General features: G+C 38.0%; 1 protein-coding gene across 3 annotated transcripts in view; it reads left to right on the top strand.

The window, feature by feature from the left end:
• The window catches only part of ELMO1 (engulfment and cell motility 1), a 308,416-nt gene that overhangs the window by 139,893 nt on the left and 149,474 nt on the right, over window positions 1–19,049 (top strand). For all 3 annotated transcript variants that reach the window (XM_083880270.1, XM_083880272.1, XM_083880271.1), the window contains 2 exons: window positions 936–1,040; window positions 13,970–14,078. In XM_083880270.1, coding sequence (XP_083736396.1) covers window positions 936–1,040; window positions 13,970–14,078 — 214 coding nt within the window. The remainder of the gene's footprint in view (window positions 1–935; window positions 1,041–13,969; window positions 14,079–19,049) is intronic.

Genomic DNA, 19,049 nt, shown 5'->3' with positions numbered 1-19,049 from the left:
GTCAGAATGATGAGTGGAGAAGGAGACATTGCAAAGGTGATACTGATAAAAAGAGTGTAGCAGAAGGGAGGCATTTTTTGATGGAGACATATTCTTGGGACTTCTTAGCAGCTTCTTTGGTATAGCCAGGCAAAGTTTCATGTCTGAACCATGAACTACATGAAGCTTATTCAAATGTACATTTCATTCGATCCAATCAAAAAAATCAGCTGAGTTAATGAATATTTTGGGTACCTGTAGTTTTTCATGTAGTGTGTGAAACTGAATATCTGAAGTATGTAAACGCATGTGGAAGCTAATGAATTCTGGTTATATGTTTATTCATTGTCATCATATGTTTATTCATTAATTTCATAGATGAAATGCATAGGTTCAGAATGCAACAAAAAATGTACCTGAATTCCACAAGATAAATCTGTTTATTTTCATACAAAATTTTGTCTGAGGCCCTTTGTGTTCAGGAGTCTGCAAGACCCAATAGATGTAATGCAGCTATTGAGTCTGGTAGTTTCTTTCTCCTTTTTGTGATTTATTTGGACTCATTCCATAGCAGTTGTATAAATAGGTGTTTTGGTGTCTATTGGCTCAATTATCTGTATTTTCATGTGCTTTTAGTTTGTAGGACCACCAAGGAGTCTATCTGCAGTGGATGATGTGGGGGTCTGTGCTTCTAAAGCATTCAGCCTTTGGGAAACTCCATTCCACAGCTGCATAAGTGAATTACTGACATGCCAACTTCATAACGTCTTCATTTGGTTGTAGAATTTTTCGAAGGCATGGGCCATTTCCTTATTAAGAATTTTTTGCTCAGCAAAAAAGAGCTTTGTTGTTGAACATTTTTTTAACACAGCACACTAACAGGGTGCTCAGCAACGCTGGGGAGCTGAAAGCTTTTGTAAAGGTGCTCATTGACTGATCTTGCCCTCTTTTTGCAGAACCATGTAAACCCAGCAATGGATTTCACACAGACCCCTCCTGGAATGCTGGCCCTTGACAACATGCTGTACTTTGCTAAACATCACCAGGATGCGTATATTCGGGTAAGGCTTCCTCTTGTCACAGAGATCTTTCCAGTTGCCTGTTTGCAGTGATTATGTCTTGTTTGCAGTTGACTTTGGAAGGGGAGGTTCAAAATCCTGATATCATTAACAACAATCTCTAGGAAGACAAACCACATGACATTAAAACATGACATGTAAAAGGTCTGGGAGAAAGCTGTAGACATGTCTTGCTTGTCGTTGCTGAGTCAAATATGCTAGATATTACTTTCTGGAAATACTCTTTTTTGCTTAAGACTGCAAAGAGAAGAGAAATTAGCCTGTGCCTTTGTCAGATGCATAATGGATGACCATAAACTCAGAAAGGAGTAATTATGCAGAATTCTCTGACCTGCTCCAAGTCTACCAAAAACTGACAGCTTTTTTTTGTGGAAAGGAGGCTTTGAAGATCAAATGCCTAGAGAGCTGATTGAGTTGGCAGGGTACTGAGAGTTAAGATGCTTCCACTAAAACTACTGCTGTAGGAGAGGTCATGGTTGGAGTAAAATACATACAGAGCATCATGATTCACTTATATAACCCTTTCCTGCCCCCTGCCCACTCCACTTCCTACATTATTTCAAGGTTATTTCAATGATAGTTAGAGCAGGTTATGTGTTGCGTCCCTACAAGAAGAGGCATACAACTGAATAATACCTGCCTCTGAAGAGAACAGCTTTTCCTGAACTTTACTGAACTCAAGTGCTTGCCAAGCATAAACCGAACAAGCACAGATAGGAGTGGAGGACAGTTCCAAAAGTCAGTGTCTGGAGTTCATAGGTTTAATTGTCCAAGAAAAATGGTCACCCAAACCTGATTAAAGAAGTTTGTGTGTAGCAAGAAAACAGTAGACACAATCATTTCCACTAAAAGTCAAGAGTAATCTTTTAATATACATTATTATCTGTTTCTGTTTGAAGTAAATTGGCGTCAAAGCTCTAATAGGGGTTTGCAAAGGGCCTGCCTATATCTATGTACACAATGCCAGATGATGAGACTGTAGGATTTGCTCTTTAAATGGATCTTTCTCCTCTGTCTGAATTTAGGAATACTCCTCTGTCTGAATTTAGGAATAACTCTTTAAAACAACACTATGGTAGTATGCAATACAACGGTATTAATCAATCCCTGTAAATCCCTGAAAGGAAGGGCTGCCTCAGGTAATGAAAGAAGAGCATGTTTTCTGGATAAACTATGCTGAATACTTACTGTTTCTCATTAAAAATTGATAAGATTTGGACTGTGCTACTTCATGCTTCTTCTGAAAATTCTAAGTTTAGAGAGTTAGAGGTAGCCAGTGCTTCCAAATGGGTCATGTTTTAAAGAAGTCTGAAAAATTTGGAAAATGACAAAAATTCTGTTGAAACAGAGCTTTCATTGACGTATCTCAATTCTTTCTTATTTTTTCATGTTCATGTTGCAAATGCTGTCTTAAAAATTGGATTCAGTGAAACATGTAATTAGCCACTTTTTGGAAAGGATTTTGCTGCTGGCTCAGCCCTGTTTCTATAGTGCAGTATTTTTGTTGCTGCATTACTGAGAATTTTTGTTGTTTTGAGCTGCCTGTTTTTATTCCTGCATGGTTCCTGTTAGGAGAGTGCCTGAGTGCCTCATGTATTTCCCTCCTGAGAAAGAGTACACATCCACTAGAAGTGCCTTACGGAGGCACTTTCAGATTCGATTGCTTGCCTAAAGCTGCTTTGGGGACAGTAAATGTGCTTTGGGAGTTTGTTAGTCTATCCACCACTCTGAGGAGTTCTACTTAGTGTTTATACAGCATTGCTGGCACGGTAGGAACACCTCTGAGATGATGGTATTGTGCAACTCCTACAGCGTTGATAGTCTTTGATTGCAAAAGACACCTACTTTCAATCTCTTCATCTCCTTGGCTTGCTAGCTGGTGTACAGTTATTTCCTGTGGGCCCTGACATGCCTGTTCCTTTTTCGAGTTCCTTGTTTCACACCTAACACTACCTTTCCTTCATGGCCTTTGGCTCCCAAAGCTCCCACAATGCCAATTTGCTCTACTTTTACAGCCTGTTGACCTTGCTTATTTTTTCAGATGTATTCCTACTCCTATACCCTAATAAAATTCCTCCTGCAGTCAAACTAAAGTTTCCACAAGAAGTTTTTTAGCTATACAGTCTAAACCAGCTATACCTTGCATCCTGAAAAATTTGTTGAATGAGAGCTCTTCTCTTTTTATTGTTGATACTAGGAATTAGTTTGGTTCCTAGGAGGAGAGATTATTTTCAACTTGGCTGTTTGCAATGCAATTGATTCCAGTGCCATGGGTTAATTCCTAAGCCCCAGATACTATCTCTGCTAAGCAGTAATTAGAAATTGAGGCTGAAAATCAGAGCTGGTTTGAAATGAGCTGGGAATATCTGAAGTTTTCCCTGATAGAATGTGATGTATTGAGCAGAGACACTATCAGGAAGTCATAATGGTTTCAGTGAGTGTATTGGCAGTGCTGCATTTTAATGGGGAGCACAATTCCCTGCAGTCTGACCTGTGACTCCTAGGATGCCTCTGCTGCATGACCCTTAGTTCTTGTTTTAATGAAAATGATGGATAAACAGAAGATAGAAGAGAATACAGTCAATAAGTAATCTCTTCCCTTTTCAATCCTTGTTCTGCCTCTCATAAGAGATTCTGCTTAGAAGTAATTTGCATGATAAATAGATCAGTTTGGTAGGAAGGATGTCTGAAACTGAAATGTCCTTTTGGGGGCTGGCAGTGGGGTTTCAAAGACTAGACAGTAGAAAACTAATGTACTTTAGCAGACTAAAGTATGAAGAGTAAATACAATTGCAATTTGTTAAAAAACATGGATGTGAAGGCACTGCAGCAGATGGGTAACTCTGCGTCTTGAAAGCAAAAGGCATTTCAGGGTGAAAATATGGGTGAAGGAGGAACAAAAATAACCACAGTTTTCCCTCTGTTGTATTTTTTTAAACTATTTCCCCACAATCCAACTTCTTTCATTCACCTTTTTCCCATTGTATACTTGTGCTGGTTTTGCACAATACTTTTTCCTGAAATTGCAGTAATATGTTTTCTTTACTTCCTGTCTTCTTTGAGATAAACACAATGTTTATAGAAACTTTGAGTTAGCAGATTTTGAATCTCAGGGTTTGGTTTGCCATATAGGATGACTGGAGCCTCCAGGTTGTTCAGTGGATGGGAAAAAAATTAAGCATGTTCTCTTTGACTGTGCGATGTTGTTAGCTATCATTTGATTTTTAAAAAATTGTCCTATTGAATTAGTTTCCTGTTGAGTTATCTTTTCTTTCTCTTTAATTAATTGCCTGGTGCTATCAGTGACTGATATACACTAGGGTTTTTTTCATGTTGCACTTAAATTATCAATCACTATCATCAGAGGCTTGGCTTTTAGAAGGTGATGACATAGTATATGGAATGCATTGATGGAAGTAATGTTGAATTTCTGCAAGAAATTTAAAAATTTTCCACAGAAAATAATTGGCAGCTTCCCAAGCTCCATAATTATAGGACAGCTAGAGTGTATAATTAAATTTAACAGAGAAGAAAATGATTGGAATAAAGCTTTGTGACAGATAATTTTTTTGTTCTTTTGTAGCAGACAAGTCATGTGTTCCCACACTTTCAATTTATTCCTTTCCAAAACTACTTCAGCTTCATATTCTACTAATTTTAAAAATAAAATTATAAGTTACCATTGAAGACAGACTTTATTCAGTACAGACATCTTGAAATTTTTTCTTACTGGTAACTTGTAGCAGTGTGCCTTTTCATTTTTCTGAGTGTAAAGAGAGTCTGTAGAAAAACCTTTCTCATTCTAATGAATTTGGTTTTGATGACTGACAAATTGGTGGCCTGCCTATATTTTCTTTTGTTTCTGACCAACTGTATTCTAGCAGGACTCACTGCTGCTTTGGGGTCAGAGTCCCCCTTGAGAAGACACATACTGTGTCTTGTAATTTTGTTTAAGCACAAGGGATTGCAGAAAATGCAAATAAAATTAGCAGCTTTGGGTCTGAACATTGGCTGGTCACCTATTTCGAGTTCTGTCCAGCTGGCTGACTAAGTTTATGTCCAGATTTTTGCACTTTATTAGATTAGTAGGATCTTAATCTGTAGGAAAAAATACCATTTTACTCTAGGCTTAAATTCAAATCTCATCTGCAGAAGAGAAAGTTTATCCCTTTTCCTACTGAATCCTAAAGAGATTTTATTAATTCTTTCAAATATCTGTTTGATATTGCATGTAAGATTTCCCATATAAAAGAATATCCCTGGGGTAGGAAAGCAGTGTTGAAATCCATGCTGAAAATTGGATACATTTTATAATGGATCCAATGCTACTAATTTTTTGTGAGTGATGTGTAAGATACTTAGTAGTATGCTCTTAGATTTTCTGGTTTTGCATTTAAAACAAGTTTTAAAAGTTATTACAGTGTTCCAAATACAAAAACCCAACACGTGGCCTTTGGCTGCACCAAGAATTACTTTGATTGCCTGAAAATCAGAAGCTGGCTTGGTTTATGGTCAGTAGTAGAAAATCCCCCTTTCCCTGAGTTTGCTGAGCTGGTAGTTTAGTTATTCACACAGTTGTAATGCAGGGACACTTCTTCTCCAGCAGCTACATTTGGGGAGGCTGAGCAGGGAGCTCTTCTGCGTTTGAAGCTTTCAGGAGTCAGAGAGGAGGAGCAGGTGCTGTTTGCAAGTGCCAGTAATGCAGGCAGGAAGATTGCTGGCAATCTGAAAAGAGACCTTTCAGAACTAAGATGGGTTGAGTCACAGTCAGACTGTCTGCCGTATACTTTCTAACCCATGCAGTTGTTGTATAGGAGGCTGCCTACACATCCTTCCGTCAATTCACAAAGTCTCCTCGTGCCTACTCACTCTCCCCTGATCAGATATAAGGAGTCCAACATATAATTTCAGCATTTTCTGAAATAAAATTGAGCTTGATTTCTGCCATGCTTTCCTCCCCAACCAAAAATGATATGAAAAGAGATGTAACCTATTTTTTTCTGTAGAAGGTAGAGAGAAAAGTGAGGTTTTTTTTAAATGAGTCTTCCTGGTGAGTCTTGTAAGTGAATGCAGTTTCAGAGATCTAATTGGCTATGCTAGGTTCCCACCTCATTAATGTGTTCTTGTCTTTTCTCTCCCAAGCTTTCCATTCTCTGTTCTTACCTTCCACTTCCATATCTAAGTGTCTTTCTGCCTGCATTTTGTTTCTTCCCAAACATCACACAATGTTTCTCCTTTACGTGACAACCCTGGGGGCCTCCATCACTGATGGGGATTAAGATGGGTCCCTCTGCAGTTAAAGATGCAAAATCCTGGAGTGGCTGATTGCAGAATAAACACAAAATTACCACTGAGGAAGAGAATCCTAAGGGAGTCATGGCACTCTCTGCACAGCCCTGTATGGAATGTGCAGTGGGATACTTATAGCATCTCACAGTCCTGCATGTGTTAAGATCACTTTCCACCATTCATAGCATACCTAAACTTTCCCAGGTGCATAAAAGCTGTTGTCTAAATGATCTCCCGATTCAAAGGGCCCAGAAATTGTTGCAAGCCTAGCAACTGTCTTCTAAAGGTTTTGTCACATGGAGCACCAATTATTGGCGATTGATAGAGAGACAGAAAAACTAATTTATAATTAGAATTCGATTTTACTCAAATTTTCCAAGAACTTATATACCATTTCAGTAAAGTTAATAATTTCTACTACAATAATTAAGTTAAAAAATCATACAAACAACTTATGCATTTTACAACATCTTCATCATAAAAAGTTAATTAAATCTACTTCCTTAAGCAAATTTTTAATCCCATCTTCTCATAAGCTCAAAGTTCTGTTTGTCCTTGCCATAGCATCCTAGTCACCAGACTAGATATGCTAATTAAGTCTGTCTCACTCTCGTAAATTCCCATAGTTTTGAATCACAACATGAGTTGCAGCAGTAGTGCACAAAGATTGAGCTAGTTTTTGTGGAGCCACAGTCCCTCCACCTGCAAAGCTGAGATGCGTATGCATGAGGAGAGAAAACTAGCTCTTGATTGTCTGACATTTCCTCCATGTCCAGAGCATTTGTGATGTGACTCTGGCTGCCAGGCTCATTGATGTGCTGTAAAGGTTGATGTTTTTCTCATATGGCCATACCACAATAACATTAGGGCACTCATAGGGCCTGTTTTACATTATGAAAGAAAAGAAAATTCAGAAACTTGCTATATTCTGCAGATACTGCAGTTTTCTGCCTTCCACCTCTGCCATTGGTGAGCCAGGAGAGAACTTCAGGAAGAGCATTCCCTTCTTACATTTGTGGGAGGCATGGAGGGAGAGGAATACCTGACTGGCAGTTTTCAAACTGGACCAGTTCAACACCAAATCCCTCTCACACACCTGTGACTGTGCAAAGTGATGTGCATGTTCTGGTGCTGCCTCTGAAGATTACAGGGCAATGGTGCCTTCTCATCATGGGCCCTACCACCATGCTTTATGATCATTGGGTTGGCTCTTCATAGAGAGAAGAAGAAGGTTCTTCTGCAAAGAAAGGAGGAAGAAAAACGACAAACCACTACATGTTTATCTTTAGATGGAAAATAAAAATTGCTGTCATGCTTCATGCTATGGTGTTTGTGTGAGAATAAAAATATATTGCCAGGTGAGCACCTGAAGAACCATTGCATATTTAGCTTGAAATAGTTTGGCACTACATTTGTTTGAAAAAAGTGTAAGTTCATAATAATTTTCAGAAAGAACCCAACTTTTGGAAACATTAAGCTGTCTTGTATCAGTGGCTCCTTTCTTATTTTTCAATATCTGTAGAAGATCTCAACTTTTCTTTAAATCTTTGTTTACATTGCAATTCTAGTGTCTTCCAGAGGCAGGCAGAAATAATTGTTGCTTTATTTTAGCTTTGCCATGTGAAATTTCTATAATGACTCAGGAATGTCAAGGAAGAGTGAGATAAGGAAGAGAGGAAGCATAGGAAATTAAAAATACAGTGTCAGAGGAGACTGTGCAGAGTGAAGGATGTTGGAAGAAGGCTGATGCTGAAGCTGAAGCAAATGACAAGGTACCTTAAGAAGAAAACAAAGTTGGTGATGAGGATGAATGGAAATTGAGTCTGTCTGCAGTAGAGTCTCTTACCTTTCTCAGGAAGCACATCCTAAAGATGTGCTTCTTTAAGTTACCTAAAGCACCTATATGAAGAGGGAATGGGGAAGCCTACCGTATGTGATAAGGAGGCTTAGGAAAAAGAAAAGCAGTGTCAAGAAAGGGAAGAGATTCCCTGCAATTTCTGGATATTTAAATGCTGCTTGACCTTTCATTTTGGGTCCAAGGAGGTTTTTATGATCTCTTCTAACTAGCTCTTTGAACCTCTTGATATTAACCTGCAGCAGACTGCTAAAAAGCTTGTTCTCTATTCAGACAGGATCATTTTACAAAATTGGTCTGTGGAAATGCTCCTTTTTAATAGTGCAGCAATATTCGTTGAATTGCCTGCTCTGGGACTTATTAGAAGTATTAATGCAGCTACAGTGGGTTTCGCCTTTCTTTCAGTTCTGTATTTATTTCCTAATAACAATGAATCTCTATTTCATTGCCAAGCTGTGATTTTGGCTCAAGAATCTGAGAATTACATCTGCAGTTGCCATGGGCAATATGCTTTGAGACAATTTCGTCTTTAATGTGAAGGATTAAGGGACTGGCTAAGTCGATATTTCTTCCCAGTGAAGGAGAAATGTTTCTGTCTGGTGGTTTCATCCTCCTGGATTTTGAGGAGGAAGCTTTTGAAGATACCTGTCTTCAAAATTTTGCCTTTGTCAGTCATTTACTCTTAGTTGCAGGTATAAGCTTCACTAGTGTAGCTGATGCAGACTTTAAAACCCATGGTAGACAAGTGTGGAGAATCCTTCACTAAGTCCACTGCCTTCCCGAGAGTCTATTTTGGGCTCTTGAGGTAGTGACAGACTCAATGAATAATTCAATGGAAAATCATAAAGGCACACTGCCATAAATTTAGAAAATTCTTTTGATTTTGAGGTTGGTGTCTTGTACGGAGGTTTTTTGCTACTGGGGAATTTGCATTATTCCTCTGTGATCTTGGCATGATACTTAAATTTATTTTATTTCAAATTTAAAAAATAACTTTTAATGATTTTGTTTACTTATTTTGCATATTTACATTTTATATATTCATTTTCCTTATTATAGGTTTGGGGGGTTTTAATTAGATTTAGAAACAAATTTTTTATATTTATTTTTTAGCCAGGCCACTGTTAGGTATCTTGTTAAACCTCATACAGTTTTCCTCATCCCATCCATCCAGTATGTCAGGATCCCTCTGCAGAGCGTTCTTACCCTCCAGAAGATCAGCACTCCCATCCAACTAGGCGTCATCTGTGAACTGACTGAGGGGGCACTCAATCCCCTCATCCAAATCATTGACAGAGATGTTAAACAGGACTAGGCTCCATACTGATCCCTGGGGTACACCACTTGTGACTGGACACCAGCTGGATTTATTTCCATAGACAGATGGATGTGTATAGTACAAAATCTAAAATAATAACTGTACAGAACTGTATTCTACTATAAATACTGTCAAATTCTCATGCCTTAGCATGAGAAAATGGGTAACACTGATTTCCTAAAAACTTCCCCCTCTTACATTTTTAAAAAACATTTTTAAACCCCTTCCTTTCTCTTCTCTGCTAGTCAATTCATCTCATTCATTTTCTTCTCATTCTGTGCTAGTCTCACTCACTTTATCTTTTTTCCCTTCCGTTTTCTGAGCTACAATTGTTTTGTTCTTGTTTATTTTTACAAATAACATCATTAAGGCATTTCCTGTCTGCCCTTTCTTGGTAATTTTCTTTTGCTTTTCTATTGAGATTTTTGTCTGGACTTTTTTACTTTTCCCTAAAGAAAAAAATATATGTTGTTGTTGAACACTACACATTATGGTGGATTTTTTTTTCTGCCTCATGGTAATGTGCACTATTGTTCAAAGACACAAGAGGAAAAGAAGAGGATCTGCAGAGAATTTAATACTCCTGTACTGTGAACTCATTTTGGTTTTTAACTGTATAATGTCTAGTGTATTATAGGCTACATTTCCATGTTTGACCTACCCAGTTCTGTAACTTCACAAGGACTGAAGCCAGGAAAAACTGGCAGAAAGAGATTTGTAGTATCAGAATAAAGGGCAGCCAAGTAAACCAGTGTCAAGATAGTACTGAAGGAAAATGGGATATGAGCCAGCAGTGTGCCCAGGTGGCCAAAAAGGCCAATATAATCCTAGCTTGGATCAGCAGTACTAGGGACAGGATCGTGATTGTTCCCCCTGTACTCAGCAGTGGCGAGGCCACATCTTGAATCCTGTGTGCAGTTTTGAAAGAAGGAACTGGAGTTTGTCACCATCTGTGGTGGTATTTAAAAGAGGCACTTAGATGGCTTAGTTCGTGGTGGACTTAGGAATGTTGGGTTAATGGTTGGACTGGATGATCTTAAATGTCTTTTCCAACCTAAGTGATTCTGTGATTCTGTGGTGCCAGGAATTCTACTGCAATGTCCATGATCTCTGCTTTTGAATATTTGTTTTCCACAAACAAAATTTAGCCATTGATTGTGACATGTCTGGTGGATCTGCAATTCAGATTTTTGATGGGGAGAAGGAGGAAAATAATAGGGTGGAGCAGTTAATGAGCGTTAATGATAGACCTCTGTTTAAAGGAAGGTTGTGTGGGCTTGCAACTTCCTCACTATTTTCCTTCCAGTGGTAAAATAACTTGTGATAAAAACGTGATGCAAGCCAGGAGTATGCTCTATAGATAGAAGAAGTGTTTTCTGTCTTGAGCTGTGTGTTATATTTCTTTCCCTGGTATTGTTTTCACGAGTTTATGAAGTGAACGTGTCCATTCCCTGCTTATTTCTCCTCTGTAACCAGAGTGATAAAGGAAATAACATTACAACCATGTCCTTATCAGCTCTATTTATAGCATTTTACTTTGGAACAGGATATGAGTCGTGAAGTCGTGAAAAGACTATTACAAATATAATAATGAATGTTGTAAATCTGTTGCCAAGACTAGGAATGATTTCTCTTTGCATATTTATAAGAACCTATTTTTTTTTCTTTCCCTTTTTACTGTTGCTGTTTCTTGCAGAAAATCCATATCCGTCAAATTTGCCTATAGATATTCAGATGCAGTAAAGGGCCGTCCATCTTCCTTTCTTAAGGAAATGTAACATGGCAGCACTGCTTTATTTTGTACAGCCAACGCTAAAAAATCTGATGCTTGTAGAGAGTGTGTCTGAGGATCATTTCAAGACTGCTTTACATATTGATTACTCAAATTGCCATTTAATTTGCTGTATAGCAATACACAGTGCCTTAACTATTTCTCTGGCATTCTTATTGATTGCTGTAATTCTGTCTTACATTATATGCATATACAGTGTCACCATTAAATATTTATGTGCTCATGAAATGTTAATATGTCGGGTTAATGTGAGACTCAGCAAAGTGCATTTGCCAAAAACGAGCAGGAATACATCCCAATGCTTCCCTCTCCCTCCCCCTTGCCCTTTCAATTTGCCTCTCCATTGATTTTATTACCAGTGTTTCTCTGCTGTATCTAAATCTGTGTCAAAGCAACCCCCTGCTCTGGTATGCAGATTTTATGTTTTATTATGTGAGAGATAAAGCAGGGTAATAAAAAGAATGAGAGAAGTGATCTTAGGGAGGTATTGAGACACACAGCTTTCCATTGTGCTGGTGCTACTCTATCATTGCTTCTGCTTTTGGGTGTAGAGCTGTAGCACTATCCTCCATGAGAGAGACTGAAGCAGGATGACTCATCCAGAATATAAAGTCATATTCACATGTTTCTTGAACACCGGCTGCAGCAACGTAAAACAAAAATAGCAGGGGTATTTCTCTGATTTGCCGTTACCCAGAGATGACATAAAAGAATTATGTGCCATTTAAATGAAAACTTTTAGAAAGAGAAGTCCTCTTGGCAGACTCTAGAACATGATGCTGTACTATTGGAAAAGGCCAGTAAAATTTTGTGGTGATAAAGTATATGTCATATCCCTAATGACTTTCTAAGCTTCTGTGGGAAGTATAAGCAATCAAAGGTAACATTGGCAGCACTGGACAGCAAAACCAAGAGATCACACTTGCTCGTAACACTGAGAGTATCCATCCTTTCACGTCCCTGGGTGATGGGCTGGGAGGAGCTGGAGGCTGCCCTTTGTGCTGTAGGACTAAAATAGATGCTTTTTGAAGAGACTTTGGCATGCTGTGTGAAGCACATAGCTTTCCTACTTGCCTTAGGATTTTCACTCTTTTCCCACTTGTAACTGCTTCACAGGAAACACTTCTAGACCTAAAAGGTCAAAAACCAAGATCTGGGGAGCAAGGGGAAGTTTTTAGTGGCATCAAGCACTGAACTGCTCCCTCCCTCCACCTTTCATCCTGATTTTGGGTGAAATTCCAGCCTTGAAACCCTTTGCAAAGCTTTCTTTGTTGCAAAAATGGAAGGATTTAAAACAAACAAGTGAAAACCACAAACAAGTCCACAAACAACAAAAAAACACCAAACAGACAAAAACCATGATGGAGATGGGAGCTAAGAAGACAGGAAGAATGCAAAGTAGAGAGCAATGTCTAAACACCTGTTTTTGAGAAAAAATTAGAGATCCTCTGGGGTTCTCTGGTGCTTGGCAAAATTTCTTACCTTGGAAATTCATTTTCTTCTTCTGTCCCTCATCCCTAGGCTATGCAGCAGCTGTTTAGGATGAGATTTTTCTTTTTGTAAAGTGGTATAGTTCTACAAAGGCAATTCTTACTGCAAATTTGTTTTGACCATTTCATTTTTTTTCAGACACTATTTTACTCTTTTTTCAGGCTCACTACTTCAGTGAAATCTATAGTATTTTTATAACTTTTCATTTCTTATTTAGTTGTAGTGCCAAGGAAAACTTTATCTCAACTGTGTCAGATATGGCAGAACTTAATGGGTATAAAAATGTTGAAGGAGTTATTTTCTCCCATTTATTTTACAGTGTCACTCAATAGAGAATGCAAAGTCTCTTCTTCAGTCATTTTTGCAGCATTCATGTACTTGATACAAGAGTGATAGTCTCCAGAAATGTTTTGCACATAAGCAAAAATTCTTTTCATAATAGATAGAATACAGACATTTTCTTCCTTTGTGAGCTGTTTGATTTTATCACTTGAGCCTACTTTGAAGACTGAATCCAGCTATGAAAATTCTGTCCCAATTTGGTTTTGTAGATCCTTCTAGGTGTGTTCATGCCTATCAATAATTTATCTAATTTCCTTTAACCAGCACATTTAAAATGAAACTATTTCTTTCTCTTTGGCTTCTACTTCAGTTTCTCCAAGTCAGGGTGGTGCAGAACAGCAACATTGCATAGCAATGGCAAAACTTCCCAGTTGGTCATGGAGCAGCACTGCTTATATGTTGCTGACTGCCTCAACATAGAATCATAGAATGGTTTGGGAGGGACCTCAGAAATGATCGAGTTCCAGCTCAGGGCAGGGAAACCTTTCACTTAACCAGGTTACACAAAGCCCCATCCAGCCTAGTCTTGAAAACTTCTAGGGATGGAGCATCCACAGCTTTTCTGAGCAACCTGTTCCAGTGCCTCACCACTGTCACAGTAAAGAATTTCTTCCTAATCTCTCATCTAAACCTTTCAGTTTGAAGCCGTGACAAAAACAGCATAGGTAATTTAGCTAAGTTTTATGAAAATACATTTTCCTAAATTCCTGTTACAGTTTCCTAGACTAAGTCTGGTATGCCTTGTAAATGTTGGATGTGGAGAACAGTGTCGCAGCTCACGGATTCTTCAAACTGATTATTTTCCATTTTGATTCCACCTTCAGATTGTCCTGGAGAACAGCAGTCGAGAAGACAAGCATGAGTGCCCATTTGGCCGAAGCAGCATTGAGCTGACAAAGATGCTGTGTGAAATTCTGAAAGTAGGAGAGCTACGTAAGTTGATCTGTTTGACCCCTAAAAACTGTGGAGTGAGCTCAGAGTTTTTTCAATGCAAGAATTTTCTTCCAAGAAGTGTTTCTTGGTATAGTTACACACAGAACACTGGCACTCAGGATAACTACATCTGTTTTCTCTCTCTCTCTCACTAGTTTGTGGTATCACAGGGGTGAGGGTGGAATAGGGGAAATGGGCACCTATTCATTTACTCTCTTCTATAAGAAGCAAGGCAGTTGCATAATTTCTAGAGGAGTCAGTTCATTTCTGATTGCGTGATTTGGGCTAGGAGACTTCATGTTTGTTACATTCCATGACCTAGTCCATAGGTTTTATATAAGTATCATTCTTTGTGGGATTGCTTATCTAAACTGACACAAACCATTTTCTCTTAGATATCTGAATATCAGTTGATATATCTATCTAAATATCAGATGATAGACATATAATTTACTCTGAAAGTGTGATATGAAATACTGTATTTTAATACAGAGTAAACAAGTTGTCTTTGGATTCAATTACAGTTCTCTGACAAATTGTTTGATACTATCAAACAGAAGAGCATGTCTGTATCTTCATTAGTTAAGAGTGTTGGTGTTTATCGATATGTATAAATTTTTTACCCATCAATAATATTTTGGATCCAGTTGCCATCTGTTTTGGCAAGCTTTAACAACAAGTTTCGTTTTCTCCTTGCAGAAGCAGGGGGCACGACTGAGATGCTTTGCTTCCCTCAGAGACATATTACTTTTGATTTTTTTTTCCCCTAATAAAGATCTTTTTCTTTTATTTTTACACGCCAGTCCATGAAATGTAGTGAGAGAAGAGCAATGTAAAAGACAGCAAGAGAGCCTGTAGGTATTGTTGTTCCTACTAGCTCTGCAACAGGCATCAAAAGCTGTTTTAAAAGTATGATTTGGCTGTTGATACACTTGAAGTTTTTAAATGTAATGTCTTGAGAGAATTTACTGACCAAAGGAAAAATCTGCCTCTGTGCAATGGGCCAGCATAAAACCTGTGCATTTCTTGCAGCTTCCAAATTGATATTTGTGTTTGACAGACCCGGATAAATGAGACAATATTGTCTTTTGAATACCATCCTAAGTAAACCAGAGTTATTAAGGACCACATTCACTCTGTCTATAAATAAGAGTTTAGCAACTATTTTAGATGTTTGACAATGATAGTGTGTTGTATAAGGTTCAGACTGTAGCAGACACGACTCTTTAAAATAACCTTACTGCTGCAGTTGAGGTGTCTAATGCCAAATCACGCATGACAGATCTGTCTGAATTTTTCTGCTGGTAAATGTAGGAGGGACATATGATCTCAACAAAGCTGTAAGCCTACTTGAAACAAGTGCTAAAGATCAATTTTATTTTTACAAATGCACAGAAGAATATCTGAAATCCAAAGAGCAGCTTTGTACATGGTGTTTTAATGCATGTCCCATCACTCCATGGGGCTTTCACTGGAATTTGTTGCTAAGAAAGATGATTGATCTTGAGGTTAGCCTGGTGTCTCAAATTTCCTCCTTGTAGTATCATAAGTCATTTGATAAATAAACTTCTTTTTTCGCCACAGACAGGTTTATCACCTGTATATGCAGGGGGCTATAGGTAGATGATTTGCTGTGTGTGATACTGTTTGTCCTGATTGCATCTAACTTCTGCAGATAGGTCCTTTCATGTTTTAACTTTTTCCTTTTTTTTTTTTTTTCTTTTAAGTGGGGACTGTGAATAAAAATAAGAGGATTTGGAGTAGGAGCTCAGTTATCATATGTAGAAAATACCTTAGTTTTAAAAACAAAATGAATTTTCATGTTTTAAAATTTGGGTTTTGTTTTGTTTGTTGTTTGTTTTTTGTTGTTTGGGAGGGGTGTTGTTTGCGGTTTTTCAGTTGTTTTTTTTTTTTTGGTGTTTTTTAGTTCGAGCAGCTCTATGGTTTGGAAGAGTGGCATTAGAAAGAAAATTGAAAAGTTCCCTGAGGATAGCTCTGGCTAAGAAATGTTACCTCTCAATGTTCTGAAGCCACTTGTTTTGGTGTTACTGAGGCTGCGGGTCTCTGGCATGCTTGGTGTGCTGAGTGCAGCAGGCTCCATGGTGGTCATTTATAGGTGTGGGATGTCATAAATGTTATGATGCTTAGGAGAAATGTACTGGTGCTTCTGTTGATAGAAACCAGATGTAGCATGACTGACTTCTGTAAAGTCATGGTGATCTACACCCACAGAACATCTGTCTCTGGATGCAGCAATAGGTCTGTGTTGTGGCCTTATATTCACAGGGGACAGAACTAAGGTTGCTTCTAACTCATCTTGACAATTCATCTGTTTACCAGTGTGCTTCCTTAATAGTTTTGTTTATGTGGAACTCTAATTGTAATTTAAAGGGCTGTAGTAAAATACACGTTTAAAATAATGTGCAGAAAATAGATTTCTTGAAAATGGCTCTCACAGATGCACATCTTAAATGACCTTAAATGTGATCAGTAGTATATTTTGATAAGAAATGCAAACTAGAACTGACATCTCAGGAGAATGTGCATTCAGGTTTATGCTTCACTTGAGATTAAATACTATATTGCTGAATAAGATAGGACATCTTAAAAATCAGTAGTTATAGTTCAGGGCAAAGATGTCACCATTAGTTTGTATGTGGTAGGTTTCAAAATATGTATTTAAGGTGGCCCATGTTTCTCCAGATACTCAAAACTTACTATTATTGCACTGCAACAAAGAACTTTTTTCCTAACAGTTTCTGAATTGTATAATTTAAAAGCCACAATAAATGACCTTTTGCTCATTAAATATTCAGCAATAGAAACTTTTTTAAAGTGCAGAGTAGATAAAAGCTGCTAGGTTGTCCATTATTTATGAAGAGCACTTTAATGCTGATTATATTCCCCTTTCTCCACTGTATTAAATACCTTTGGGCAACAAAAAGGCATTTTGCCATTGCTTTTTGGTCCTCTCAAGCACATATTCATCCCAGCAAGGACTCACGAGACAGTGTTAAAGGCAAGCCATTCTACTTTTGTATGTCCACAAATCCAGGTTCTGTACTTCTTAATTCTTTGACTTTGATTCCAATGTCCATGACTCGAAAATTCATCTCTCTTTCAGCAAAGCATTTAAGTGTATGTTTAGATCCTGTGTAAATAGAGAAAGCTCAAGTGCAAGCTGTGAGTTGAGCATATGGTAACTGCTTTACAGAGGTGGACTTGTAGAGTAGAGGAGGTAAAACTTAAGAGGAAGGTTGGTGTAGTGTTTTAGTAACATGGAAGCTAGAACTCAACATATCCATAAGCCTCTTCACTAAAACTTCTGATTCATGAAAGAGTGGGATATTTAACTATAAATCTTTTAATCTTGTGCTACTGTTGCTGTTAAAATGGCATTGAACAGAATGTCTTCAATGAGTACTTGCCCAGGCACTCATCTTCGCAAACACTGTAGTAATTCCAATTTCTGCAGGAATAGCTTCCTTTGTATATCTTGTTGAACAAGAGGATTTGCTTTTTTGTCCTCTAGGTCTTGGAGATGACATCAGAGAAACATTGTGACCCAGTGGTCAATCTTCTTCTTCCTCTACAGTTAGGTACTTAGACACTCCTTATTCCTAATACACTGACAGGTTTACAAAGAGGAGAAAAGGTGAGGCCATTTTCCTCCTAAGTAGCTATGAAAGCTGAGGTAACCTCCATTGTCCCTCTTGTTCAAGTTTTAGTACATGTCATATATGCTCAGAGGAGAAGGAATACCCACAAACAGACTGCCAGCTTTGCTGGGAGAGAGTAACATTGCAGATAAATGTAAAAATTAAAAATGACATCCAGAAAACCTTTGACCTTCCAGAATTGGAGTTAGTAAATTTAATGGGAAATTAGGAGTTCATTAAACCTAGTATTTCTCATGAGTGAAAAGCTCAGCATTTTGCTTAAGTAACCCTAACACTCTCTGATCTGTGCCTAGTGTCCAGCTCTCTGCACTTCTCCTCAGCACATGACACTATTTCTACCCTCAACATCCCTTAAAACTCTCATTCCTGGTGGGAAATGGTACTGGACCATGTTACCTGATTTACACGGAACTAGCACAACTCCTTGGACTTGTTGCCTTCTTTCCACACAGGTTCAAATGAAGTTGTTTAGCATTAAAGCGGGTGAAGAGGCTTGTTGCCAGCAGAGGAATGATAAATTAATGCTGTGTGCACTGAGGAAAGAGTGCTATCAACAGGGCAGTAGTCTAAAGATGTTCACGTGCCATTATCACTGCATTCCTGAAGTTCTTCTGTAGTTAAGGCATGTCAGATTTCATGTATTTTTCAGTGTATTTTTGAGCAGGACACAGATGTTCAACTGCCAATGTTCCTATCTGATTGTTTTGATGTGGGCTGTTCTTTGGGACTTTTGCAAAAATCTGCATTTAAGTTTTAGGACAGACCACAGGGGTATATGCCACATGTCAGATACTTACGTATGTCTTGTCCCAAAGCTTCCATCAGGTAAATGTCCTTACTGGGGCTTTTGGGTTTGAGTTTGTTTTTTTTTTTTTTTTTTTTTTTTTTTTTTTTTTTTTTTTTTTTTTCCTTCTGGCATGGGGAATTTAATTATAATGGGATCTGTTAGAGTGAAATTAATTTACAGGATTTTTTTTTCCTCAAAAAAAAAAAAAATTCAAATGCAATTGTATTTATATGTGCTTTATGCTGTTGAACATGTTTTTGCTTTCGGTTTCTTGCTGCAGTTATTGCCCAGGTTGCACAATTGAAGTGCTCTAGAAATTCTTACATTGACATCCCTTTCTCAGCTAGAATGTGCCGGGCATTAGATGATATACAGTGATATTCATGGTTGTGCCCACTGAGATGAAGGTAATCAAAGCTCATGCTTCGAAGACTAAGCTGATTGCTGTAAGGGTCAGGAAGCACTTTTTCTCTTTGCACAGTTTTTCCTCTGAATTGCACAATC

The sequence above is a fragment of the Zosterops lateralis genome (genome assembly GCF_965231275.1).
Source record: "Zosterops lateralis genome assembly, chromosome: 1".
NCBI lineage: Eukaryota > Metazoa > Chordata > Aves > Passeriformes > Zosteropidae > Zosterops > Zosterops lateralis.
The sequence above is the reverse complement of the archived record's forward strand: the minus strand, read 5'-3'. Positions and strand labels throughout refer to the sequence as shown.